At 38.9% G+C, this 13,381-nt stretch overlaps 1 protein-coding gene across 1 annotated transcript in view; it reads left to right on the top strand.

Moving 5' to 3' along the window:
• LOC137273593 (dipeptidyl peptidase 2-like) overlaps positions 1-13,381 on the top strand; it is a 100,131-nt gene extending 86,750 nt beyond the window's left edge. The window contains exons 5-11 of the mRNA XM_067806347.1: positions 671-758; positions 2,423-2,589; positions 6,976-7,158; positions 8,364-8,520; positions 10,467-10,531; positions 11,301-11,371; positions 12,598-13,381. Of these exons, the coding sequence (XP_067662448.1) occupies positions 671-758; positions 2,423-2,589; positions 6,976-7,158; positions 8,364-8,520; positions 10,467-10,531; positions 11,301-11,371; positions 12,598-12,685 (819 nt within the window). The 3' untranslated portion in view covers positions 12,686-13,381. The remainder of the gene's footprint in view (positions 1-670; positions 759-2,422; positions 2,590-6,975; positions 7,159-8,363; positions 8,521-10,466; positions 10,532-11,300; positions 11,372-12,597) is intronic.

Below are 13,381 nucleotides of genomic sequence, written 5' to 3' on the forward strand. Positions count from 1 at the left end.
AGAGATAGAATTATTTTTCACCTCCTTCCAAGCAATAGAAATTATATTCTTCCTTTGACATTCCACACCTCTATAACAAGGGTGGTGGGTTAGCTTAGTGGTTAAGGCATTCGCTCATCACGCTGAAGCCATGGGTTCAATTCTCAACACAGCTGACAATGTGAGAAGCCCATTTCTGGTGAAACCCCTGACGTAATATTGCAGGAATATTGCTAAAGCGGCACAAAACTAACCTCTCTCACTGTGAAAAGCCGAAGGATAAACTTGGATTCTGGGATGGAATTGGTGTTTAGAAAACTATGTGAGTCACTGAATATATCAATGTGCCAATATCCAAGAACAACATAATTGTAATTTCAACAACTGGATTGTCTGGCTCAGACTTTTTGGGGGAGGACAACGTCGTATTAGCGGGATATTGTTAAATGAGACATTCAACAACAAACACACACTCACTGCTCATATCCAGATGAAAGTTTTCTACCACTGACTTTCTTACCATAGTTCTTACCAAGATAGAAAACTCAATTATGATATCTATTGATTCAAACAGTGCCAATGCGTAAGTGAATTGCAACACTTCCCAGTTTGTTTGTGTAGAAGACACAGTGTTGTTAGTCTGGTGAACTGTTCTGAGCCAGGATGATGATTGGTTGTTTGTGTGCCTCAGGACTTCAACCAGGCAATGCCAGGGTGTCAGGACAACATAAAGAAGGCATTCAGTCAGCTTGACAACATGGCCGCCCAAGGACAGTCAGGTGGGTGGCCTGTGTCAGTAAACTTAGCCTCAGTAGTTTTCATTACACTCCACTACTGAGTCTAACAAAATCTTATGGGAGGATGCATCAGGTAACCTTTGTGACTGACCAATCAGAACACAGCTTACCAAATCACGTAAGTTGAAATTCGCGCATATCCATATCTTGAAAAGGTTCGTACCCGAACGATTCCGAATGCTATTTAGCGTACTCTTGTTTCCGGGTGATGCACATGGTACATTTATTGTTACAACCATGACAATGGTGAGTAAATCGTGGCTTTGGCAATATTCAAAGATGTCATCTTGCGGAAATATTCGCTAATGGTAACCATGTCAACAGAAACCCAAAAGCGTATATACCGCAGGTCAAATAACTGTGTTATATGCAGATTTTTGTTTGTGGAGAGATCTGTGTCAGTGACCTGAATATTTTGTAAGTCCCTCCGATCCCTAAGTAGTAGCCGTTGTCTGATTGGTTAGATCTAACCGTCTGGCATTTGACTGGATGGTCATAAGTCACTCAAAGGTTACCTGACACGACCTTCTTCTAGGGTTTGTTGAACTCATTGGTGGAGTAACGAATAACACTGAGACTAAGTTTACTTAGACTGGACGGGTAGCATGTGTTAACATGGTCTCTAATTGCAAGTTACATGTACTTAGTTTATAGATCCACCTACCTCACAGTTCACATTTGTTGAAAAATTAATAAGTCAAGAGACAATCTGATAAATATTTCTGTACAAAAACAGATCAATCCTGCAAAGAAAGTAAATTTTTCAGTTATTATTCATGGCAACGTTAGACTACACTATTTAGACTATTTACACTTGGTTAACATGTGTCATCATATCCCATTTGTGTAGATGGATGCTCATGATGTTGATCACTGGATTGTCTAGAAAAGAGTATTTTTGGAATATTGCTGAGTGCAGCAAACATTCAACGCATTTACTCATTAGCACTTTTGGCAAAGAATCCTTCATTAATATTCGTCCTCATTTCAACGTAACTTCTTTCATCACACAGAAAAATACCGTGGTTGTAAGTGGCTGTTGTATGATAGTGAAAAGATGTCTTGGTATACTTTCACTCTGTGCTAAACAATATCCAGTATGATAAAATGTGTCATAACGCAGTACAATGGCACATGGTTACAATGTGTGATCATACGAAGCCCTGGAAATCACTCCTGGAAAGAATACTGAAAATTTCAAGAGACACATGAAATTGAGAACAAATATGAAATACCATTGTAGGATGAGTCATTTTGGAAATGGCCTCGACCAATAATGATCATAGTTTAATCAGAGATGGTGGGATTCCGTGAAGTTTTAACTAAACTGATGATGTTAAGTAAAAGTGTTCATAATATCAATCATTGTGTTGTCTGGTTCAGACTTCATTATGTATAGAGGGTGTGAGGTAGCCTAGTGGTTAAAGCGTTCACTCATCCTGACGAAGACCCGGGTTCGATTCCCCACATGGGCACATGTATGAAGCCCACTTCTGGTGTCCCCCACTGTGAGATTTCTGGAATATTGCTAAAAACTATGTGAAACCATGCTCACTCACTCACTCTTTCATTACTAGTATATACAGGCGGTAGTTGCTTTTCCTTAATAAATTTATACCTTCTCCAACAACAATCTGTTTCTGCAGGCTTGAGTGATATCTCTAGAATGTTCAACCTGTGCAAGCCTCTAGCAGACAATGCAGCATTCAAACATCTCCTGGGATGGGTCAGGAATGCTTTCACCTTCATGGCGATGCTGGACTACCCGTACAAGGCATCATTCGAGGCTCAGCTCCCAGCAAACCCTGTCAAGGTAAGGGTCTCAATGATTTGATAGGATCTTTATAGAGTACACATCTCCATGCAACTGGTACATGGACAAGGTACATGGTATTTCTCCCTCGATCTCCAATCTCAAAAGCACATTGTATTATCAATCTCTACTCCCTCAGGATCATACAACTCTTGTTGCCTCTAGGCACCCTGAGTTAATATGACTTTCTCTTCCTTATGAGGTTCCCATTCACAGCTGGGTGGACTGGAACACATAGTCATAGAACTTTGAAGTTTTACTGCATGTTGATGTACCCAAAGCTAAGTGTTTGCTCATATTCATGTGAGCACCATCTGGTCATATACCAATCAGTTCATGGGTTCTTTTGTGTACTGTACTCTAGGGGTTGTGTACTGTACTCTAGGGGTTGTGTACTGTACTCTAAGGGTTGTGTACTGTACTCTAGGGGTTGTGACAGCTCTGAAAGAGTCTATGCATAAAGGTGACTCCAAAGTTTTTACGCTCGGTCACAAGGGGGGATTTTGTCTAGGGGTATAATTTGTCCTGCTATGCACTTTTGGGTGTTTTTATCAGGCAACTGTCACAGGAAGGCTCGATCCCAACCTCACTGGATCACCAGCCTGGCGCTGAAAGAAAGTAAATTGTTTGGGAATAATACCCAAAATATTGTATTTCCAGGTGTGGAGATGGGGATAAAGTCTGTTATTAAAAGAAAGTAATTTTCAAGTAAATTTCTCAAAATCTCAGGTTTTGCCGTTGAAGAAAATAGAAGATATTTCATGTATCTAGTGAAATATAATGTATCTGTGACATGACAAATGTGATATTTTCACAATTTGGTTAATATAACTTTTCTCAAAGAAATATCAGTCCTTCACACATGAGTATATATGGAATATATATAATTTGCTTAATTGCATGCTGGGTATTCTTTAAAAGGATGTGTGGTAGCTTAAAATATATTGACTCGTATTTCTTAGATTCCAATTGCATGTTTTGAAATGCTATAATGGGCTTGAGGCTCCCTTCATCTGTCAATCACATTTGTTAATGAAGCAAAACATAAAACGAATGAGTCAATGAATCTTGCTGAAGCTATTTATCAACATCCAGCCTGTGCAGCACCTTTTACTATTTCAAAACAAATATTTTGAAAGAAAATACATTTCAAAAGTAGCAAAACAATTTTTTTCACTCTACACATTTTATTCAGGACATCCAGAATACAGAGCAAACACCTATTTTTCTGAAATTTGAGGGCACATTATTGTTTCCTATTTTTTCAGGAACAAATTGCATTTTTCAAAGTAATCCCAGATCTCTCTGAATGTAATATAGTTGGACTCTAGTAGCATCACACTGAAGGCTGGCTCTCATTGCCCAGCCTGGTCTCCAGCAGCCTCTCTGTGGAATTACGTGAAAGTACTTGCCGAAATCTCCTGGTGATGGGGTGGTGAGGTAGCCTAGTGGTTAAAGCGTTCACTTGTCATGCAGGGGTTCAATTTCCCTCATGGGTACAATGTGTGAAGCGCATTCCTGTTGTCCCCTATCATGATATTGCTGGAATATTGCTAAAAGCTGTGTAAAACCAAGCTCACTCACTCATTCACTTTTATGCTGTGAAGAGACATCACTCAGTCATGTAGGGTTGGTATCATTTATTACTGTTTGTAACTGTGGACTGTGTGCCAAGTGTTTTTATGACTCTGCAAGCAACATGTATCAGTCTTGTCTTTTTGTATGTTGACTAAGCCTTCAGCAACCCATGCTTGCCACAAAAGGCGACTATGCTTGTCGTAAGAGGCGACTAACGGGATCGGGTGGTCAGGTTTGCTGACTTGGTTGACACATGTCATCAGTTCCCAAATGCGCAGATCGATGGTCATGTTGTTGATCACTTGATTGTCTGGTCCAGACTTGATTATTTACAGACTGCTGCTGTATAGCTGGAATATTGCTGAGTGTGCGGTGTAAAACTAAACTCACTCACTCACTCTTTTTATATACTCTTAAAAAAAAAGTAGGGGATAATGAAGTTTCAATTTTGATAGGAAGTGTAAACATTAACAAACATTTCAAGGACAGACATCTTATGAACACACCACTATTTCCCTCTATTACCACCCCTAAACACAACGCATGATATGCATGTGCACAATGCAGTAGCCCAATTTTTTAGTGTTTGTTTCTAGTCATTTGTTTTAAACTGAAAATTGTATACGTGGAAATTACATGCCATGCACCAGTCATCTTTCAAAAGCGACTAAATTCCAAATACAGTAGAATACTTTTATAACAAACACGGATATAACGAACTGACGGCTATAGCGAACTGTTTTAAGAGTCCCAAATAAACCACTATATGTTATCATATAGAAAAGTCGTGAATAACAAATTCTCTATAATGAACTTACCGGCTATAGTGAACTGATTTGCAATCCCCACGCGTCCCAGGTAATGCTAATTAACGGTGTGAATAACGAACTGAGCGAACTCAATCAGTGTCATTGCCAGTTAGCGTTGCTCACTTTGAAATCCTCAACAGTTCCAGTTAACACTAATTAATGGTGTGAATAGTCAATTGAGCAAATTCAATCAGTGTCAATTAGCGACACTCACTTTGAAATCTGACCAATATGTTAGACGTCAAAACACACTCCAGTTTTTACACCCATGTGAAGTTGTAGTTTGCATAATTAACCAATCAGATTGCCGGAGCCCATAAAGCCCGTCGCTGACAACCTAGTCTTATATACTTCCGGCACAGCAACTCGGTCTTTGGCGATTCAATAGAAAACGATAAGTGCATCCCCTCAAAAGGCCTGTGTATATGCCACCCACACACATCAGAAATGTGGACAGAAGCTTTTGCTACTCATGAGACTTTTAAAATACGATATATTCAATGACGAGTGCGTAGTGACGAGTGACCCGTGGAAGATTACTGACTTTGTAGTGCAAAGAACGTAATATGAATGAATGTACGAATAAACTGAGTAGGAATGTGTTGTACGGTATAGTGTGTTTTACTGTTCTTTCAATGGATTTTCTCGAATAGCGAACTACGGATATTACGAACTAATTTCAGTGGTCCCTTGTAGTTCGTTATAAAAGTATTTTACTGTAACTATGGTTGTAAGGAAGTGCAAATGGTGATGCACTCTCAAAACATTCAGTAATATCATATCAACATTGATTGGCTCTGATAAATCTCCTAAATATTTTTAATCATAAATAAAAAAACAGGAAGATCCCCTACATATTTTTTAAGAGTATACACACGTGATGTCGCTGGAATATTGAAAGCTGTGTAAAACCATACTCACTCACTACTGCAAAGTATATTGTGATGCAGTACTCTTTTATGAACCCTGGATGGATAATATGTATTTCCAGCAGCATATACATTGGTGCTTCTGGCAGGTTACTATACATGGTAAATAGGGGCAGGCTTTAAACAATACACAGCAATCCCATTGAAGTTGAAGTAGTGTACACTATTGACCACAGACTACATAAGGGGACTGAATGGTAAGAAACCTTTCATTGGCAGCATAAATAAATAATTTATAAAGATCCCCTGGAGATTAGCGTGATGATGTTTTTACATCCTTTTTAGCACTGTTCCACTCATGTAATGATGTGCACCAGATCTTTTTATGTAGGAGTGAGTGACTGAGTGAGTTACTGAGTGAGTGACTGAGTGAGTGAGAGAGTGAGTGACTGAGTGAGTGACTGAGTGAGTGACTGAGTGAGTGAGAGAGTGAGTGACTGAGTGAGTGACTGAGTGAGTGAGTGACTGAGTGAGTGAGTGAGTGAGTGAGAGAGTGAGTGACTGAGTGAGTGACTGAGTGAGAGAGTGAGTGAGAGAGTGAGTGCAGAATCAAACCCAGATCTTCAGCATTATGGGGCAACACTTCGCCCCTTCTTTCAAAGGAGGAACATGTATTTCCTGTATTTGAGTACAATATTCCACCATGACAAAATTCAGTTTTCTGTCAACATTTGCTGAATTTTTTCCAGTTCTGTAAATGGTCTGATTTTTTAAGTAAAAGTAAAAAACAATAGCAAAAAAAGGCAAGAAACTTAAGTCGATTTTCCATAACAAATACATGGAAAGAGACAAAATGGGTAGTTGAACATAATGTTGGAACATACTTTGTTTAGCAAGTCATGAGGAAATGTTTTATTACTCTAAAACATAATCTTGCCAACAAACAAACAGGATAAAACCAAACAGATCTGCATCCCAGGGGAAGATGGATCCAGACTGGCAGCATAGCTAACCAAAATTACTGAGTCAATCAGTTTTTCTTACATCCATTCATTTTGACTACGACTCCACAAAGTGCATTGTCTTGACAGTCTATGAATACATGCACAAACGTCTCTATCTTCATCCAGGCTGGCTGTATGGCCATCAGCTCTGCCAGCGACGTGGTGACAGGTTTGGCGGCAGCAGCCGGCATCTTCTACAACGGTACAGCAGGCACGTTGAAGTGTTATGACATTGATGCTGAGTTCATTGAGTGTGCTGACCCCACTGGTTGTGGCACGGGCAATAACGCCAAGGCATGGGATTACCAGGTAATTAGGACCGAGACTTGTTGAGTATTCTCTCCAGTTCTGCTTACCTTAGTGTTCTTTAAGATTATAGTGGAAGCTGTCAAAACTAGTATCTGTTCATCTGTTCTGTGAACACTGGCATAAAATCTCAGTCTGGAATAGGTGTACTGATCTGTTATGAATTCAAGTCATCTCTGTCACTAAGGATATGTTTTCTGTAATTCTATGTTTTTTTGAGCAGGAGTCTAAATTTTGCATACACATTCCTTAAATAACATGAAAATTTGTTGTTTAGATGCCTGTTATCATACCCTTGCTAGTGGGTTTTACTAAAGCTGTAAATGCCTGACACCAGCATCACTTTCACCCAGCAGAATTTGGGTATCCGGTGGGATATGACAAGTGACTATTAACATTCTAGCACCAGCCTCAGAGGTGAATTGTCCGGGTCAATAATAAGTAGATTGTGCATTTTACCTAAATATGATGCCTCAAAAGTCGTGTTATAAGTAAGAGGCACTCGATATTGGTTTGACCTCCATCCATCCGTGTGTCCAAGATGATGGGGACAGATTATCTCAAAAACCATTGTAGATAGAAAAACTAAATTTGGTATGTGTTTTAAGGACGTGAAAATCCTTGATGGAGTTCAAAAACAGAAACTGTGTTACAATTCGTTGCAGAGTTATGTCCCTTGTCATGCATTTCTTGACTTTGTGCACTATATCACAATGGGGACAGAGAAACCAAATGTGGAATGTGTTTTCAGGACATGAAACAGAAACAGGAAACTGTGGTCATGGGGAATATTGATGACCATTTCTTCTTCTTGTTAGATTTCCTTCCACATTGAGCTGAACATTCAGTTCCTTTTGTCATTTCTTATGTAACTCCTAAAGTACACTGCCAGACCGCTGCCAGATAGCTGTAATATTGCTGAGTGCGGCATTAAACTAAACTCACTCACACATTAAAGAAAGAGGGGGTTGTGGAGAGAGAGAGATTTGTCATCAGACAAATCAGAAACATATTGCTGAGTCCTGTTCTATATGTTTTATGCCTCAAACAACAAATAACCCTTTGCCATGGCCCCCCAAACAATAAGAGACCACGGTCTGGATCCATAAAGTTTTCATAAATTAGAAGCTGTCTGAACTTTTTCATATTCATCAGCCTACAAATGACATATCACTTTGTGGACTTTATACCAATATTTCCTCATGTAGGCATGTACAGAGATCAAGCTCCCGGCAGGCAGCAACAACGTGACAGACATGTTTCCAGTGCTGCCTTTCACCACTGACATGAGGAACCAGTACTGCCAGAAAACATGGGGTGTCGTGCCACGAGACGAGTGGTCCTATGTACAGTTCTTTGGTGAAAGTATGTCTCAAGAAATATTCATTTATGGTATAGAGCTAAGTACTCAAAGGGGCTACAACTCTTTGCAGAGTTATGTAGCAGAGTTATGTACCTTAGCCAGCCACAATCTGATGTTGTGGACTGGACTGGAGGCACAGGTTTTGACCAGTAATGACTGACATGTGGCCTGCTTGACTAAGGTGTGAAGAGTTGCTTCCCTTAGAGATGCTCTGTTCAAAGGTTTGAATCCCAGTTTATGATCATTTGTGTATATCCAAGCACTTGGGCATCACCACATTATGTATGTCTGGTACCTGTGTCAGTCAAAGTTTTCTTGAAACATTTTGTTGTAGTCAAGCAAATGTTTATATCAGTCCACTCATTCAACCTCTGGCAGAGATGCCAACCTCTATGATTTTTATCGTAGTCGCTGTGAATTTTAACTTCAAACTACGCCAATATGATTCCACTACAAATTCTACGAAATTTGAATAAAATGCATTAAAATTTGGATATATAGACAAAAACATATATTTTTTACACTGAAATACATTTTCGGACTTTGTGTACCTTCCATTCATCATATTTAATGACATATTTGGACTGGAATGATTGCAAGTAACAACCGTAATTTTAGCAAAGCTGATTTCAATACCTTTGCCATGTGACACATTCAGTTCCTGTGGAAATAATTTAACCATGTGACTGTAATATCATTCATTTTTTTCTCAGAATCTATCATGATTTTGTTTATTTAGTTGACTACTACATTTATGGTCTGACTACTAATTTTGAACATTGAAACTACTATTTGCAACATTTTTAGATCTCTGCTCTAGGGAGTTATTCGCCATCTGTATGATAATGTGGGCTCAATACAGTCTGTTAGGTCTGATATTTTGCCTTTAATATGTTTCTGATATGATTTCTCAGCTGACACATGTCATCGGTTCCCAGTTGAGCAGATCAGTGGTCATGCTGTTGATCACAGGATTGTCTGGTCCACTCTCGATTATTTAACAGAACGTCACCATATAGCTGGAATATTGTTGAGTACGGCATAAAACTAAAATCACTCACTTACTCTTTGATATTTTGGCTCTGTGATGATCTGACAACCGATCCAAAAGATGTTCCTACAGGGGTTAACCCTGAGTAAACTTGATCTCCAAATGTATAAATCAAAGTGTATATGAAATCTTTATTGTAACCCTAAATACAAACATTCTTCCGATATCCATTCTAAATAACTTTTGGGGAATATTTTCTAAATAGGCTTCACCCATAGTCAGGAATCAAACCCTCTAATTTGCCATCACAAACCACCAGGTCCCCCACTGTCCCACCCATTTGTTCTAGATGCTTTGGCACTCAGAAACAACAAGTGGTTTAAAAGTATCCAATAAAAAGCATGTTTCATTCATACTGCCCATTTGATTTCTTCACACATTTTGCTTGAATATTACATTTCTTGATGGTATCAAGCATCAAGAAAATGCTATTGACTGACTAATGAGAAAGTTAAACTGACACAACATCTTATAGATTTTCTAATCAGATCTTGTAAAGGGTGAATCTTTTAAAGGTAAAAAATCTGATATTATTTCATTTTTCACTGTGCTAAATCTTGACGAGGATAAGTCTCTGCATGGAGGATTCTTTCACCATCAATGACGCCATATTGAAAATAATATTCATGCCTCAATACGACCTCAGTTTACATGGGTTCTTGCAGATATTAGCCGGTGAAGAACTAGAACTTATGCAAAAACTGATATTTAGTAACCCATGCAATTGTTGTAAGAGCCCACTAATATGATCAGGTGGTCAGATTCATTTGGTTGACACCTGTCATTGTATCCCAACTGCGTAGATTGATGCTCTTGTTGATTATTTTATTGTCTGGTCCAGACTTGATTATTTATAGACTGCTGCATAAAACTGACCTCACTCACTGACTCTTGCAGATATTAAGAGCACCAGCAACCTTGTCTTCTCAAACGGAAACCTTGACCCATGGAACGGAGCTGGGGTAAATATGATTCATGTGTCCAAAATTTGAACCTATTTCCTAAAGGCCCAGAAGAATTTGTCATGCATATTATATCTGCATGACTTGCAAAATATGTAGTGTGGTAATTCTTGCCACTATCATCAAGTTTTGAAATAGGTCACCATGCCAACCAATTTGCAATAACCAGAGAAAATATAAAAATGTATAAATCCATAAAATTCATTGACATTGAAAAATACAAACCATCTAGAACATCTGTGACATGATGTCTTGTGTGGATATGGTGAACGCCATTTATTTGTTTTAAAATCTGGATTAAATATTTTTTACAGTCCATTTTATTTTATTTAACTGATGAATTACTCACTAACACAAAAGCAACGCAACAAAACCAAAATTTCCACAGTTACAAAATACCATCACTATACATTGAACAATGACTCAGTGTTTTCAAAACTGACGTCTTCTTAATGTTCAAAGGGGCCCTCAGTGTATTCACATGAATCACAAGCTATTACAGATGACTTTATTGGCAGGAAAGCATGTTTTCCTTGGTGCTAAGATATGAGGATTCAAGTCGTTGAGGTACAATATATTTGCAATTCAAAAGCAGAGCACTGAGTAAATAATATGGCTGATTGTTTGAAGTTTGAAAGAAGTGTTATTTAATCTGCTGAGTTTTCAGTTTGGTCACAGTAAAAACCCAAGGTGGTGAACCGGATATTTGTCATGACAGAGAGGAGACATATTACTCTAGATAATGTAGACACTGATACTCTGTTGCTAGGTAACGAAGGATGTGTCCGACACAGTGAGAGCCGTATGGGTGCAGGGTGGAGCTCACCATCTTGACCTCAGGTAAGAGTGAAAACAGCACTTTTATGTTCCACGTCCAGTCTTTGTAACTATTTATCTGCAGACAAGAAAGATCATAAATGAAGAAGCAAATTTATAATATAAGCTTTCCTATTTTCTTCAGAACCTGTTGGTAATTAGTAGTTCATGTGTCATCCTTAATTAGTCCATAATGGAAGGATAAGATTCTTTCTCATTTGAAGAAAATGTCCACTCAGCACTTTGTTTTATTGCAATGCATCCTAATTAGACATGACCCATGAAGTTCATGTTAGAATTTGTCCCAGCAACCCATGGTTGTCGTAAGAGTAGACTAACGGGATTGAGTGGTCAGCCTGCTGGCTTGGTTGACACATGTCATTGTATCCCAATTATGTAGATGAACTTCATTATTTACTGCCATGTAGCTGGAATATTGCTGAGTGCTATGTTAAACAACAAACAAACCTAATCAGACGGCTTGGACAAATAAAGAAATGACTGAAGTCCACCTTTCCAGTCTAGTGAGTAATTATCATGACCTGTTTATCAGCAGACTCTACATCCTATATGTGACTTGATTGTAAATGCAAAATGAGTGTGCCTGTGTGTAGCTAAACACTGTTGTGTGTCTGATGGCTAGTCTGTCGTACAGACCCTGAAGCAAATATATCCAAGAAAGCCCACGCAAGTCTATAAAATGTGGCAAGTCTAGATTCCCTTAGCTTCAGGAAATGAAGAAAGTCTCAGGGTCTTTTTAAGTCCTGTTTAGCCATATACTGTTGTGTGCCTATGTAGCGGCCTCAAAATTTCCGAGTCCCGTGCTGGGATTCGAATGACGGACTCTCTGATCCGAGGTCGGACGCCTGGTCCACATGACCAAAGAGGTTAACCCCGTCAGCAAGATGACAAGGTAAGGATGTCATCTGTGGGATGACTCCGCTCCCTGCTACACCTACAAACACAAGGAAACATATGATTTAATTAGATCAGTGTCTGTGTGTTAACTGTTGCCTAATACTTTATGTTGTGTTTCCTGCAGACACAAGAGTCTAGCATTCCTGCAGACCCTATTAGTGGAGACAGGATCAGTCTTTCCCTCCTGTGTAACCTTATATTGTTGTGTGTCTCCAGACACAAGAAAACATCTGATTTGATTAGTGAATGCAAGATCAGTGTCTGTATGTCCAATGTATTCAAACATTGTGTCTCTAAGTCCTTTGTTCCTTAATACTGTTGTGTGTCTGCAGGCACTGGAACCAAGCAGACCCTATTGGTGTCTGGAAGGCCAGGGAGTTTGAGAAGTCCAACATCAGACAGTGGATAAATGCTCCCTAGACTCTTCAACAGCTAAAGCGCTGACATGAACATCCGTCAAATCAATGTACAGCACAAATGAGTTAAAAATACCTTTATGGAAATATAGAAAATACATAGGCAAATGTTTTAATACTTCAATTAACACAAAATATGGCATATCATGCCACACTTTATGGAACATGGTAGGTTACCATTAAAGAAATTATAAACAGATTTTTAAACAGTAGAAATGTGGTCTCTGTTTTCATACTGAGGTGAAGGTGAAGGTTCATGGGATCATTTTGTTACCAGGATCGTTTGGTCCAGCTCTTTCTTTGTCTCAGGTGCTCAGACTCAAAACCATAGGTGACCCACTCATGTTATTCCGTGACAAGAAAAATAGTGATTTACGTAAAGGGGTGAGTGGTGACGAATGGCTCGTAATGTGGCCATCTCCACGCTTATAACTATTCGTGTCATTCTGGCAAGCCGTCTTCTTGTAGGTCATTGAAAGAGGCAAGTAGTTTTGAATAGACATCTCAAAGGTCAGGTTTAACAAGGTTGTACCTGGTGGACACTTTCTACTATTGCATCAGTGTTGTATTCCTAAGTCCATATGATTAGGTTTACATGAAAGAATATTCCTCTTTGATATCATCTGGCAGAACTGACACAGGTTTTCTGGTTTAATGGCATAATGACATCATGTAAATATAATAAACTTACTTTTGTTTA

The sequence above is a fragment of the Haliotis asinina genome, chromosome 2 (assembly GCF_037392515.1).
Source record: "Haliotis asinina isolate JCU_RB_2024 chromosome 2, JCU_Hal_asi_v2, whole genome shotgun sequence".
NCBI classification, from domain to species: Eukaryota; Metazoa; Mollusca; class Gastropoda; order Lepetellida; family Haliotidae; genus Haliotis; species Haliotis asinina.